This window comes from Emiliania huxleyi, assembly GCF_000372725.1.
Source record: "Emiliania huxleyi CCMP1516 unplaced genomic scaffold EMIHUscaffold_111, whole genome shotgun sequence".
Taxonomy (NCBI): Eukaryota; Haptophyta; order Isochrysidales; family Noelaerhabdaceae; genus Emiliania; species Emiliania huxleyi.
Genome location: NW_005201732.1, coordinates 176,033 through 189,500, shown reverse-complemented (window position 1 = coordinate 189,500; position 13,468 = coordinate 176,033). Strand labels below are relative to the sequence as shown.

Here is a 13,468-nt window from a genome sequence, read left to right as displayed (position 1 = left end):
GATTAGACGGGTTGTCTAGGTGTATTGTTGGGTTGTAGAAAAAACTTCAAGAAAAGAGAGCGCACGCATTTTCTTTCTTTTCGAGCGAAACCTCGTCCTCAGTCGTTACGCGGCCCGGCGCAGTCATGGCGGAGGATGGCGACCTTGTCAACGCGAAGCTCTCCCGGCTCGCCGAGCTCCGAGTGGAGGAAATGCCGGATGCGTATCGGGTCAACAGTCGCAAGGAGGAGCTCATGCTTGAGTGCGTGATTGCCACCTTTGGTTCATCGTACTGCGCCCCCGCTCACACGTCGGCGGCGAATGGTAGGTATGTTGGCAAGTTCGTGCGTCACTTCTCGTCGCTGCATCCAGAGCGCCCACCGCTCATGCTCACCCCATGTAACGAGTGCGGCCGTCGCAAGTTCGTGTGCACGACGCTGCGTCCGACCCAGGCGAGGCCTGCTTTGACGTGTCTCTTTGCACGACATCGCTCAGCAACCCGCCTCTTCCCCGGCTTAGGTGCCGTACACTGAGCTCTACGACTACGACAAGTGCGCACGATTCGTGGCGCAATTCATTGCCTACGAGCCGCTGGATCTTCCCACTTCGCTGCCAGCCATCCTGCCCTCGCCTGCCACTGTGATGGACTGGCAGGCGGGCGACAGCTTTGATTGTGCGCAACTTTTGTGCTCGTTGCTGCTCGGTGTCGGGTATGACGCATACGTTGTGAGTGGCTACGCCCCAAAGGCAGTTGCCCTGGCCGATCAGAGTTCGGTCATCTTGCCAGCACTCAGACCTGCGCCAGCGGCGCCGCCTGCTGAGAGTCCGCCCCCCAAGAAGTACGCGGTGCGGCCCCGCAAGGCGCTCTCCTCGAATTTCCTCAAACAGAGAGAGGCGGAGATCGCTGCCGCCGCCCACGGAGATGCTACTGCACTAGCGCCAAAGGGCCAGGGCCAGTCGGAACCGGCCCTCCCAGCGGCTGATGAGGATCATCAGGTGGATGAGCTGCAAGGGCGGCGTGTGCATGCGTGGGTGCTCGTGCTCGCTGGCAAGCGGATGCTGGAGGCGTCGCTCTTCCTCGAGCCCACTACCGGGTCGAGCTACTCGCTCAGCAGCGCGCCCTACCGCACTATTGAGTCCGTGTGGAACACTTCAAACTATTGGGTCAACCTGCAAGGCCCGCTCCCCCCGGCGGAGCTTTCTTACGACCTCGCCGCGCCGGCCAAGTGGGAGGGTTTGCTGGCGGAATCGGAGAGCGAACTGGTCGACGACAATGACGATGACCCCACGCTCGCCGCGGCGGAGCTGGCAGCGGGCAGAGCCGGTACACCGGGCGCTGAGCCACCGCAGAAGGTGGGGGTAGAGGCGGGGGCCAGTGCTCTGGCGGCGGACCGCACACGGATGGACATGCCGCCCGCTTGGTCCGCCCGGATCCGCCTCGATCGCGAGCGTCTGCAGGCCCGCTGCCCGGCCGCGCAGCGGCTGACGACCTACCATACGGCCCATCTGGAGCAGTTCCCGCCTTATTCGCGCGAAGACGGGCTTGTGGAGAGGATGACCATCTTTTCAGACATCGAGATGGAGGACGCGTACGAGGTGCGCGAGAGCTACCGCAACCGCAAGGACAAACTGTCCTCGCGAACCGTGAATCAGCGGGAGGGCCGGACGGTCGAGACGTTCGAGCCGGGCCGAAGCCGCGCCTTGCGCGAGCTCGTCTCGATCGAGGGCTCGCGCCGCGAGTTCCGGTACTATGACGGAGCCCGGCTCGACGGCCTGATGTCGCGCACCGAGGTGTTTGGCGACAAGACAACCCTCACCTACTCGGGTGACGGCAGCACGCTCACCCAGCGCACCGCATCGTACGCGGAGGCGTCGCCGGGGTCGGGGCCGACTGTCCGAAAGATGACGGAGCGCTACCGCAGAACGGACGAAGTCGACGCGGAGGCTGACGTGGCTAAGCGGACGTTTGACTTGGCCAACGGCGTCATCAAGGTGCGCTACCACTTTGGCCAGGACCGCGTCACGCGCTCTTGGCGGACATACTCAAAGCAGGGCCACAGGGTCGTGCAAGTGGACCCCTTTTCAAGGACGCCGACCGACACGGAGCTTCAGGAGGAGTACGCGCAGCTGCAGCAGGCGGAGCGAGAGAGCCTAACACAGCTGCGCGAGACCGACCGCCAGGCCAAGGACGAGCTGACGAGGCGCGCAGATGAGGAGGCGGTGATCGCGGAGGCGATGGACGAGGACGAACAGGTCTTTGGTGACGGCAACTTTGCGCTCCCGCGGCACCTCTCCGTCTCGGCGTACGACACGGGGCGCAGCAAGCTTGTGCTCTCGCACGACGAGACGGAGGAGGTGGCTGAGGTGCCGCGCGATTTTCTCACGCCCTTCCTGCCGAGGCAGCTGTCGCCCGAGGCGCCGCCGCTCACACGCGAGGAGGCGCTGCGAGTACGCGACGACTGCTTGCGTTCGCTCAAGGACAGACTCGTGGAGCGCGCCACCATTGTGCAGTCGCGCCTCGACGAGGAGAATGCAGCGCTCTCCAAGCGCCAGACGACTTTCCAGCGCAACCGCGACCACATGGACCCGAGGGAGGAGGAGGAGTACGAGGCGTTTTGTCAGGAGGCCATGTTCCGCATTCAGATCCTCGAGCAGCGCCTCGAGCGACACACCGAGCTCTCCCTTCACAAGTACGCAGAGCTGGACACACGGCTGCGGTCCGATTTGCGCCTTGCCGCGCTCGCTGGCTAAACCGACTCCTGTGTGTCACAGTGTGATGTCTTGTCCTGCGACACCTCGTCTCTCCCGCGTCCGGCGCCCCACGCAGGGCCGCCGCGATACCTCCGGCTCCGCCGCACGTGTCCGTGAGCGGATGTGCGGTCCGGTCGGCTCGGATGACGGGCACGGGGCCGTCCACTGTCGTGTCCACAGCGCGCGCGGGGTCCGCCGCACCGCCGGAGCGCGGAGGCGGAGCCCGGACTTTCCGGCGTGCCGCCGAGGCTACTGCATGTGCAGTGCTCTGGGCGAAGCGGCGTTTGCCAACAGAGTTTATTTGATATATGCATTTTAACAACATTAGCCGGGGCGCCACCGCGGCGCGAGCGAAGCTCTGAGCTCCCGCCCGTCCGCACCATCGCAGTTCTCACCCGCCGGGCCGGCCGGGAGCGCCGAGTCCTTCCAAGCGCAAGCGAGCGCCGGACGACAAAGGCCGGGAACCAAAGTGTCGCTCTCCTCATGCCGTAACCGCGGCCCTGCGAAGCAGAGCGCCAGAGTCTCAGGCGTCCCCGCGAGAGGGGGCGTCCTAGCGTACGGCGGTGGGTACTCCTCTAGAGAATTCACTTGGTCCACAGCTTGCCCGCGTCCGCCTTGCCCGCCATCAGGTCCTTGTAGAAGCCGTTGGTCTCCTCGATGACGTGCACGGCCTCCTTGGCGCTGAGCGCCTTCTCGCCGTGCCCGAACGCGTTGATCGGCTTCCCGTCCGGCGTCTTGTACCACCGGAACCACTCGCGGATGCCAGAGACGGTGCCCGGGTAAAACTTCTCAATGTCGTCCACGTCGTTGATCTGCGCGGCGTGCTCGTCGGCGGCGTTGATCGCGATCAGCTTCCAGTCGAGCTCGCCGTCGTCGATCATCGAGAGCACACCAAGCGGCTGCGCGCGCGGGGAGGAGGAGGAGGAGGAGCGGCCCGGTGAGTGGCGGGGCAACCGGGTCGGCGGCGGTGGCGGGGCCGCGGTGCGAGGCGAAAGTGCAGCGGCAGAAGCGAAGGCATGGCGGCGACGGAGGCGGCGGGCACGCTGGCTGAGGCGAGGGTGGTGTCGGGCTCGAGGGTGGCTGGCTCTGTGGCGGAGCAAAGGGCGGCGGAGCAAGGGTGGCGGCGACAGAGGCGGTGTTGAGGGGGCCGTGTGTGCGCCTTGACGGGCGTGACGGAGCCCATCGAGAGGGAGGCGGCGCCAATCTCGACCACGTCGAGCGGGTCGTTGTCGCCGAACGCACCGCCCACGTTCTCGTCGCCCTTGACGTTGGGGTCCTCCCACGTCTGGGGCAGGCAGCCGTAGTTCCAAAAGATCGGGCCGTGGTACAGCCGCGCCTTGCCCTTCTTCTCGTCCTGCTTGATCGGGTTGCCCTCCGCCTGGAAGGGACAGGCCGGCACGTGAGGACTGGCTCTGCCCTGGTCGCTACTTCGCCGGCATCCCTGTGCTGCCGATGTGCTACACCCAGCGGCCGGGAGAACCACACGCCTTGGTGTCAACCTCCATCTTCTTGAGGGTCATCTTCGGAATCTCGGTGAGCATGTTGTAGAGGCCGTTGCCCGCCTCCAGCGGGATGTCGTGCCACGGCGAGATGACGGCGCCATCGCGCTTGAAGGTCATCGTGAAGTCGGTCGTGCCGAACTCACCCGCCTCCTCAAGCGTGATGTCCATGAGAGGGTTGCCGCCGCGCGCGGCGCCACCAGCCAGCTTGGTGACATGGCGCATGCTGCGCACCGCAGGCCGGGCGGCGACATTGTAGCCAGAGTAGACCGAGAGGAGGGCGAGCATGCTGGGAGAGAGGCGGAGATGGAGTGGAGAAGGGTGTGGCAGCCGAGTGGCAGAATCGAGAAAACCTAAGGTTCGGACTGCTTGTTCCCCGCGAGAGCGCGACCTAGACTAAGAACCAGGGGCTCCAGGCCCCACTGTTCCACGTGAAGACTCATTAGTAGCTCTGTGTCTTCATCTGCCAACAAGATTATCTCTTCAACACGGCCGTCCCCTCGACGTGCGCACGTTACAAATCTGCGGCCCTGCATTGGATGTTATTCGAATATTTTATGTGTGTTGCTCTCTCTCTATGCTGAGAGAGCATCGCACGCCCCGCTCCCCATTGTTATGCGCACACAAATAGTGTGACGCCCAGCGAGTGCCGAGTGGCGTGCCTCTCCATGTGATCGAATGCGCGGGTGCGGCGCATGCACACACACTAATGGTTGGGTAGTAGGGCTAGACGCTGTATGGTCGGGGGCCATGACCCATGTCCTTAAAGCCGTACTTAGACGACAAGAGCCTTTGGCCCCAAACCCGGGTATACCTGAAAAGCCTCCAGGTTTACCCAGGGCCAGTGCGCTACTTGCGGCGCGCAACGCCTGCTCAAGTACGCGTGGGTTACCGTACCATGTGCTGCCGCTCTTATGCGTGCCTTAAGGCGGCTGCGGCGAAGCGGCGGGCGCGGCATGCCGATGGCAGTGCGGACGATGCGGTTGCGATGTGTTCTGCTTCAAGATCGTGGCGGTGCTTGGCATGCACTTCTGCGATCCCAATCAGCTCATCGCAACGAAGCAGCGCAACAAGCTGGCTGCTGGCGAAGAAAATTTGGGGGCTGCGCCGTATCTCGTTGATCACGGTGGGAGCTTCTTGGCCCCAGGCCGTGCCACGGCCGACTTAGCCGATGTAAGAGGCTCCCGCTGATCTTAGACCGCGCAAGCACTCCAGCGTGGCTAGCCACACTTAGACCCGCTAGGCCTCGAGGCTCAGAACTTAGACTACTACCCAACCAGTCACACACTCCAACTGCGAGATATTTACGTCACGTATATCGTACTGGGTCACGACTCACGTAAAAGCAACTCGATTGCTAGCCCTCTTGCCCGCAACCCGATGCCAATCATCCGGCCCGCTGGGTGCGCTTCTTACATCTTGATCTTAGCTCCCCGGCCCTGGATGTCGTGCGGTTGATGACTGCACTCCAAGTGCTCCCAGATGAAGCATGCCTCCGTGTGTGTGTGTGTGTGTGTGTGTGTGTGTGTGTGTGTGTGTGTGTGTGTGTGTGTGTGTGTGTGTGTGTGTGTGTGTGTGTGTGTGTGTGTGTGCTCACTCACTCACACGTGCCTCCCCATGTTTGTAGCCTGGCGTTTGTGGATGTGCCGCTTTCATTTCATTTAATAAGACGGCATTTACTCCCGCGCCCACAGGTCCGACAGGTTCGGTACCACGCACCGCCTCGGCATACAAAATGCGCCTGCGGGCGGACCCTCTCCACCCTCACAGCTCACAGCTCACTCCCGCTCCCCCACCTCGATCTTCTTGGGCAGCAGCTGGTGCGACAAGTCCTCTCCGTGGCCTAGGCAGCCGTTGGCGCCCCTGCCCCAGGCAAAGAAGGCGCTGTCGGCGGTGATGGCGATGCTGTGTTCGTCTCCTGCCGACACAGAGACGACGCGCTGGCCAGCAAAGGCCTCGACCTTCTTTGGCAACAGCTGCTGCTGCTCATCGCCGTGGCCCAGCTTGCCAAAGCCTCCCAAACCCCAGCTCCAGACGGCTCCGTCGGCGGTGAGGGCGAGGCTGTGGTCGTCTCCAGCCGACACGGCGACGACGCGCTGGCCAGCCAAGGCCTCGATCTTCTTGGGCAGCAGCTGGTGCTGCTGGTCGCCGTGGCCCAACTGGCCAGCGTATCCAAAGCCCCAGCTCCAGACGGCTCCGCCGGCGGTGAGGGCGAGGTTGTGGCTGCTTCCAGCCAGCACAGCGATCACGCGCCGCCCCGCCAAGGCCTCGATCTTCTTCGGCAGGAGCTGGTCCTGCCGGTTGCCGTGGCCCAGCTGACCAGAGCCTCCACAGCCCCAGCTCCAGACGGCACCGTCGGCGGTGAGGGCGAGGCTGTGCGACCATCCAGCCGCAACAGCGACGACGCGCTGGCCAGCCAAAGCCTCGACCTTCTTGGGCAGCGGCTGGTGCTGCGTGTCGCCGTGGCCCAGCGCGCCCAAGCCTCCCTGGCCCCAGCTCCAGACGGCGCCGTCGGCAGTGAGGGCGAGGCTGTGCATACCTCCAGCCGACACGGCGACGACGCGCCGGCCAGCAAAGGCCTCGACCTTCTTCGGCAGCCACTGGGTCTGCTCGTCGCCGTGGCCCAACAGGCTGACGCCTCCACTGCCCCAGCTCCAGACAGCTCCGTCGGCGGTGAGGGCGAGGCTGTAAGAATCTCCAGCCGACACGGCGACGACGCGCTCGCCACCCAGCGGAGGGAGGCGTGTCGGCGTGTTGAGCCGCAGCACGCCCTCGCCGTGACCGAGAAGGCCTGGAAAGTCCTCCGCGTCCTCCTCCTCGTCCTCCTCGCCCTGTGCTGCCGTGCCGCACGACGAGAGCCGCCCCTCGCCGTCGATGAAGATGCTGTGCTGCATGCCTGCGGCCGCCCTCGCCGGCGGGTTGGACTCGCGCAGCAGCGCCGACAAGCACAGCCACCGCACGGCACAGCCCTCGCCCTCTGGCTGCGCCGGCAGCTCGAAGCCGCGCTCTTGCGCCCACAAGCGGATGGCCTCCACCGCGAGTGAGCCGTGGAAGAGGAGCGAGACGGCCGCGACGCGAGCGATGTCGGCGGGGTCGCAGCGAGAGAGGGCGCGCACGATGAGCTCCGTGGGGAGGTCGAGGAGGCGGGCGGGCGGCGGCGTGCCTGGCGAGGGAGCGGCGGCGGCGGCGGGGGCGAGGCGGCGCGAGCGGCGCGAGCGGCGCGAGCGGCGCGGCTGGGTGGACATCGCGAGAAAAAGAATTTTGCGGCGCGACTCTCTCGCCGACACCGGGTACGGGACGAGGTGCAGCAGGAGGCGGTCCGCAGGGTATGCGGCGCGCTCGGCATGAGGGAGCAGTTTGAGGCGGCGATGGCGGCGGGCGAGCTGCTCGAGATGCTCGAGAGCTTGCCGCGAGGGGCGGTCGAGGCCTCTGTCCGACAGATGCGGGGTTACAACCGCACGGGCGAGTGGCCAGAGCCCATTCTCACCAGCCCTGCCCCGCAGCGCGGCCGCTCGCCAAGCCCCGTCGATGAGTGGTCAGATGGTTAGTGCCCGAGAGCGAGGGGTCCGGGGGGGAGCACAAACATAGGACGCCCAGCCTTGCCCTCGTGCCGCCGAGTGCATATCCTATGCGAGAGAGATCCCCTGTGCCCTGTGCCCAGCCCTCTCCGCGCGGCGATGCGCCCTCCCCCCTCGCTTTTGCAAAATCCTGCAAAGGTGGGGACGTGTCTGTCCTCGACCCAGCCCTAGCTTGGGATGTCCGTTGTATTTATTTATTTATTACCGGGTACGGGACAAAAAGAATTTTAGAAGGACTCCCTCGCACAACACTGGGCACGGGACTGGCGCGCACTGGCACTAACACAGGTACACCAAGAACCGCGTGCAACGAGAATTTACACCAAGCCCCTCTCGAGTGAGAAAGAAAAGTCAGAAAGAAGTGTCCGAGAACCCGAGTGCGCGCGCGCGGCTCCTCCTTACCGCCCACGCAACCGACGGTGCGTGGAGCACTACACAATTTACCACACAATGCTCAATGGCAGGCGAAACACAGACCACATTACGAACTGAAGGGAGACTCATCGTTGGTATTAGCTACGCGTTGTCCAGCGGTCTTGTACGGGCACTTCCTGGCTGCGCAGAGACGTCAAAGCCCACCGGCTTGAGCCCTCAAGCTCGGGGCCAGAGCGGCCCAAAGGCTCGAAGCTCGCGGGACACGGATCGCGTGGGCCAATCTCGTGGTCGCAACAGAGGACCTCTCCTCTATCAGCGTCGGTGCGTAGGATTTATCGTCCAGGAGCTAGTCCTGTAACTCGCCGACGAGGGGGTGGCGGGAGCGCTCGGCGCTAGGCATTGGACGATAGAGCCGGTCAGCCGCAGCAGTCCCAGGGTCTGCCATTGTCCAGCTCTACGTTTAGTTAGCCGCGGGAGCATCCTCCGAGCAGGCCCTGTTGCATCAGGGACTCATGCACCGGCCCCAGTGGTGCAACTGCCGTCCGCCTCGCCGGGCAACTATGCGCACGCCCTGTTGGAGGAAGGTGTTCGCCTGGAGATGTCTCGGTCGAGCGCCCTCTCCACGCCGAGGCAGATGGCGTTGAGTCCACCAATTGCAGACATCACGGGTGCGTTGATGCCGTCATCGAGCCCGGCGGAGACTGCAAGTGCGGCGCTGAAGCCGATGAGCAAGAGAGTGATCGTGAAATACACGGCACTGAACCGTGTCCGCGTCTCCAAGTCCGCCACATGCTGCGACACCGCGGAGTCCGTCATGGGTCCTCGGCGCAGGTGGCTGTATATAGGTAACCGTCGACACATCAATGTTTGGAAGGGCACGTGGTTGGAGGGAACGGAAAGTTGGGCGTATTTTTCTTTTATCCCGCCGAAACCTATGAAAAATGCTACATACACTGAAAATGTAAGAGCCACATACATTGAAAATTGGGAGTTGTTGCTGTGGTGGTAGAGGTGGTAGTGTGGGTGGGGGTGGGGAGGGGGTTGCATGATAAGATGCTGAAAGGGGGAGAAGGAACTGGTTGCCTCATCACCGGCGTGCTGCCCGCCCTTCTCTGCCTCGCTGCCTGCCTGCTTTCAATGAGCGTGCGTCGCTGCCGGCGGCGGTCGACCCAGGAGCGTGGGCCATTCTCCTGCTTGTGCGACGTGTTCCGCCCGACCAGCCCAGACAAGCACGCCCGCAATCTGGCCTCAAGCGAGTACGACAAGGAACAGCAGGCTGCTGCTGTAGCGCTGGTATCGCATCCAACTGACGAGCTCGCCTTCAAGCCCGAGCTGCCAGAGCGCACGACTGGAAATCTCACACTGCGCCTCGACTCGCACCCCACCCTCCGCCACCCACGCCTGCACGCCAAGATGGACGGCAAGAGGGTTACTTCTGACGCCGTCAATCTCCTATTCGACTATCTCGAAGCAAGTCTCGCTCTCTCCCAGCAGAGCGTCGCGCTCTGGGATCTGCGGGCCTGCCCACTGCCGGGCCCGACACACTTTGCAGAGTGCGTCCGCCGAGGGCTTGAGCTTCGGCCTCAGCTCTCCGCCCAGATTCGGCTGCTGGTCGTGCTACTTCCTGCCTCCCTGCCGATGCGGCTTGTCGTCGTCACGTCCCTACGCCTGATGGTACCAAAGGTTCCAACGCTGGTGACGTACGATGAAGCCCGCGCCCTCCACTGTATGTCGCGGTTGAGGAAGGAGCGGGCCTGTTAGAGATGCGTGCTCTCTGCTCCTCTGTTTGCTCGTTTCCATGCTCAATTCTCGCTCTCTGTCTCTCTTTAAGTACTGGTGCTCTCCGTCTCTGTCTTCGCTCGATTCCGAGACGCCAGAGACGCTCTCTTACAAGGTTTTTTCTCACTTCGAGTCGCTTGCCGGTTCTGTGACTGTGTGTGTCTACTGTGGATTATGTGGATTTGTGTGATGACCCCACAAAAAACCAAGATAGGCATGCACCGGACAGATAGGACATGAAACTCTCCGGAGGTACTGGCGACACAGCTGGATCACGAAGCGGGCGGCTGAGCAGGGTCGATGGCCCGCTGGGCCTCAAAGGCTCCCACAATTTTGAACTCGGCCAGGATGCCCCGCGCGCGGAAGATGCCGACATCCGCTCCGATATCCTCCTTCACGGTGAGCCGTCCCGCCGTTAGCTGCAGTGGCAAAGTAGAGCCGTCGCCCTCCAGGAGCGCGTTGAAGTAGAGCGGACCGGGGGGAACGAGTTCCTCCTCCCCCGCCCGAATGCCAGTGGACTGAAGGCGCCAAGAGATGGCCTTTGGCACGTCCCGGTCATCCGTCTCCGAAACCTTCCAGAAACCCTCTGCCGCGAGCAACCTGCTTGGCCTCGCCAGTCGAACGGTGCCCTGAGGTGGGTCAAAGCCGGCATCGATCTCGAAGCGCACTCCGCAGTCGAGTCGCACGTCGGTCGACGCATCTGTCCTGCCTCGCGCAAGCGAGCCCGATCCGCCGAGGCTGGATGCGACGGCAGCACCGAGCTCGCACCGGATCGCCCACTCTGGCTCGCATAATTCGCTCAAGACAAGTTCGGCGGCGGCCGAGTCGGCAGCGTCTGGCGAGAAGAGGTCAGCAAGCCAGTTTAAGCGGGCGGGCGGAGCACGCGGCGGAGACGGCCGGAGCCGATGCTGGGACACGAGAGCGGCTGGCGAGTAGAGGCCCCGCCTACCCAGGGTACCCTCTCGAGGGACCCATTGGGTAGCTCTTTCGAGGGCTCGCCGGGGCTCTGCTCCAAGAGACCTCGGGAGAGCGTGCGTGTGCCTCTACTCGCCAGCGAGAGCGGCAGCGAGCATCGTGCCAGAAAGAATTCTGCCATCTGGATGGTCAGCCGAAAGCAGGGATGGAGGACTGCACGCCGCCACCACAACATTATGTTCGCCAATTCTCGCAGGAAACTTCTCCTTTAAGTCACTTCACGGATCACGGTCTTCTCACTCTCATCGTTCTCTCTCCTGCCGCTTCGTCCTCTGACTCAAACAAAGCTCTCCTCGGCCTCGTGCTGCAACGCCGCCGCCGCCTGCCGCCCTAGGGAGTGCGCGGGCAAAAAGAAAGAATTCTTAAATACAAGCCTCTCTCACAGCACACTGGCACGACAAGGGCGCGGACTGGCGCGGACTGGCACACACACCGGCTCAAAAAGAAAGAAAGAACAGCTGTGGCTATGGAGACGATGGCCGGTTGGGCCACGGCGATGAGCAGAGCCAGCTGCCCAAGAAGATCGAGGCCTTCGCTGGCCAGCGCGTCGTGGCAGTGTCGGCTGGAGCATTCCACAGCCTCGCCCTCACCGCCGACGGCGCCGTCTGGAGCTGGGGCTTTGGATACGCTGGCCAGTTGGGCCACGGCGACCAGCAGCACCAGCTGCTGCCCAAGAAGATCGAGGCCTTCGCTGGGCAGCGCGTCGTCGCTGTGTCGGCGGGGGAAGACCACAGCCTCGCCCTCGCCGCCGACGGCGCTGTCTTTACCTGGGGCGCTGGCGGACTCGGCCGCTTAGGCCACGGAGAGGATTTGTCGAACCAGCTGCTGCCCAAGAAGATCGAGGTGTGGTCGCGGGGGTGAGAGGGGGGCGAGGGGCGCGTGTGGCTGCGATAGGAGTACGACCGGCTCGTGAGAGGCCAAGTGTTCCGGATAGGGTGGGAGAGCCAGCTGGCCAAGCGCTAGACACACACACACACTAGTGGCTGGGACATCATGACGGGGTAGGTAGGGTAGGTCTGGGCCCTCCCGTCGGGTTTTTCCCTCTCTTCACGCTGGAATTTTCACAGCAGAAAAAGAAATTTTCCGTGCAAATCACGATGTCAACCCTCCCCAAATGGGTGATCTGGTGCTTGTAGGGCTTGAGAGTGGCCTGCCATGTCACAGGAAGGACTGTGGTTGCAGGAGAGCACCACCAACCATCACTTTAAGTTGGTATGGTACCCCACCTTCACGCATCGCGTGATTTCTTTTTAGTTTCCCATAAGTAGGGTAGGTAGGTAGGTAGGTGTAGGTAGGGGCAGGGCAGGGGCCGGCCAGGTTTTTGCAGAATTTCATCATGATGTCCGGCAAAGCAAAAAAAGAATACACCTGAGTTCGCAGCGACCTTCATGCCACCTCGCGTTCTTCCCACTCTCGTCCTCGTTCTCTCTCCTGCTGTTTCATCCTCTGACTCATCGCTCTCCTCGGCCTCGTTCTGAGACGCCGCTGCCGTCAGGGGACCTAAAGCTCCTGCTTTTTTCTTTTTCTTTCTTTACTTCCAGCCTGCTGTGGGAACAGCTGACACAGTCTCGCCGAGGCTCGCCCCAGCATCTCGGGTTGACTCGGCCAGATATAAAAAACCGAGATACACGCGTCGGGGAGTACCTCGCCACAGGTCGCCAGCACACAAGAGTCAAGACGGATTTTTGAAAGAATTTTTACGACAAATTGCTGTGCGGTGGGGACCCTGTAGTTCCACATCCCTCGAGTAGAGAGAACACGAGACTCTTGCAAAAAGTGGACAACTGCAGATAAATAGCCAGAAGCCACGACTGTTAGGACCTCCGCAGCACGTCGCAGCCAGGCTTGCTCGCGATGTGGTGAAAGAGAGGCGCGTGGCTGTCCGCCATCGCGGAGCCTCCGAGAGGGAACCGGCTGTGGTACCCGTACCTCCTCCTCGTGCTCCGCCGGTCCAGGCCGTAGAAGAGGGTGATGACCCACCGCTCCTCGCCCGGCTGCAGCCGCCGGCAGCCGTGGTACATGCCTCCTCCGTGGTAGACGACGGCCTCGCCCGCCGCCATGTGCTTGAGAGGGAGCCAGCCGCTCGGTGGCGTGGGCGGCGGTCGGACGCCGGTCGACTGCGACTCTGCATACACAAAGAAGAAGGCGCCCGCTGTGAGCTGCACCACGACCGAGAGCTCGTCGTCAGACTTGTGGTCCCGGTGCGCACCCAGCTGGGGCTGGGACGAGTTGTGGCGGTACCTGAGCGTGGTGTGTGTGTGACCTTTAAGACTCACATTGCTTCTGCCACGCGCTCATCGGCGCGCCGGTGGTCGCGCCTGCGGATCCACCCATTGTTGAAGGCGAGTCGCCTGACATACCTCCGCTGCACGTGCTGGTGGATGCGGCGCAACAGCGGCCGCGGAATGATGGAGAGGTGGCGTGGAAAGTAGAGGTCGTACTTCTGCGGGTCCGATCCTGGTGCCTGGTCGTCCTTTTGGAGATGTGTAACATTGAGCTTCTGCAGGATCCGCCGCGCGCGCGCCGATGCTT

At 63.1% G+C, this 13,468-nt stretch overlaps 3 protein-coding genes across 3 annotated transcripts; 1 reads left to right on the top strand and 2 right to left on the bottom strand.

Moving 5' to 3' along the window:
* Window positions 1–125: 125 nt before the first annotated feature.
* On the top strand, window positions 126–2,730 carry EMIHUDRAFT_223697 (hypothetical protein; the record flags this gene model as incomplete). Its single annotated transcript, XM_005791579.1, has 2 exons — window positions 126–404; window positions 499–2,730. 2 exons carry the CDS (start codon window positions 126–128, stop codon window positions 2,728–2,730), a joined length of 2,511 nt encoding a protein of 836 aa, XP_005791636.1.
* A 296-nt stretch (window positions 2,731–3,026) lies between these two features.
* On the bottom strand, window positions 3,027–4,549 carry EMIHUDRAFT_439901 (hypothetical protein). The gene is made up of 4 exons (XM_005791578.1): window positions 4,218–4,549; window positions 3,890–4,108; window positions 3,319–3,629; window positions 3,027–3,230 (listed from the first exon to the last, which is right to left on the bottom strand). Exons 1-4 carry the CDS (start codon window positions 4,515–4,517, stop codon window positions 3,212–3,214), a joined length of 849 nt encoding a protein of 282 aa, XP_005791635.1. The 5' UTR covers window positions 4,518–4,549; the 3' UTR covers window positions 3,027–3,211.
* A 5,684-nt stretch (window positions 4,550–10,233) lies between these two features.
* EMIHUDRAFT_108963 (hypothetical protein) lies at window positions 10,234–12,996 on the bottom strand (the record flags this gene model as incomplete). Its single annotated transcript, XM_005791577.1, has 2 exons — window positions 10,234–10,906; window positions 12,758–12,996. 2 exons carry the CDS (start codon window positions 12,994–12,996, stop codon window positions 10,234–10,236), a joined length of 912 nt encoding a protein of 303 aa, XP_005791634.1.
* Window positions 12,997–13,468: the final 472 nt, after the last annotated feature.

What these genes read in the sequence shown, in the direction of transcription:
- EMIHUDRAFT_439901 (XM_005791578.1), bottom strand. Translation starts at nt 4,517, where the DNA reads ATGCTCGCCCTCCTCTCGGTCTACTCTGGCTACAATGTCGCCGCCCGG. An exon ending in AGATGGAGGTTGACACCAAG is followed by an intron (nt 4,109 to 4,217) that starts GCGTGTGGTTCT and finishes TGTCCCTTCCAG; the next exon opens with GCGGAGGGCAACCCGATCAA. An exon ending in GCTCCGTCACGCCCGTCAAG is followed by an intron (nt 3,630 to 3,889) that starts GCGCACACACGG and finishes CCGCGCGCGCAG; the next exon opens with CCGCTTGGTGTGCTCTCGAT.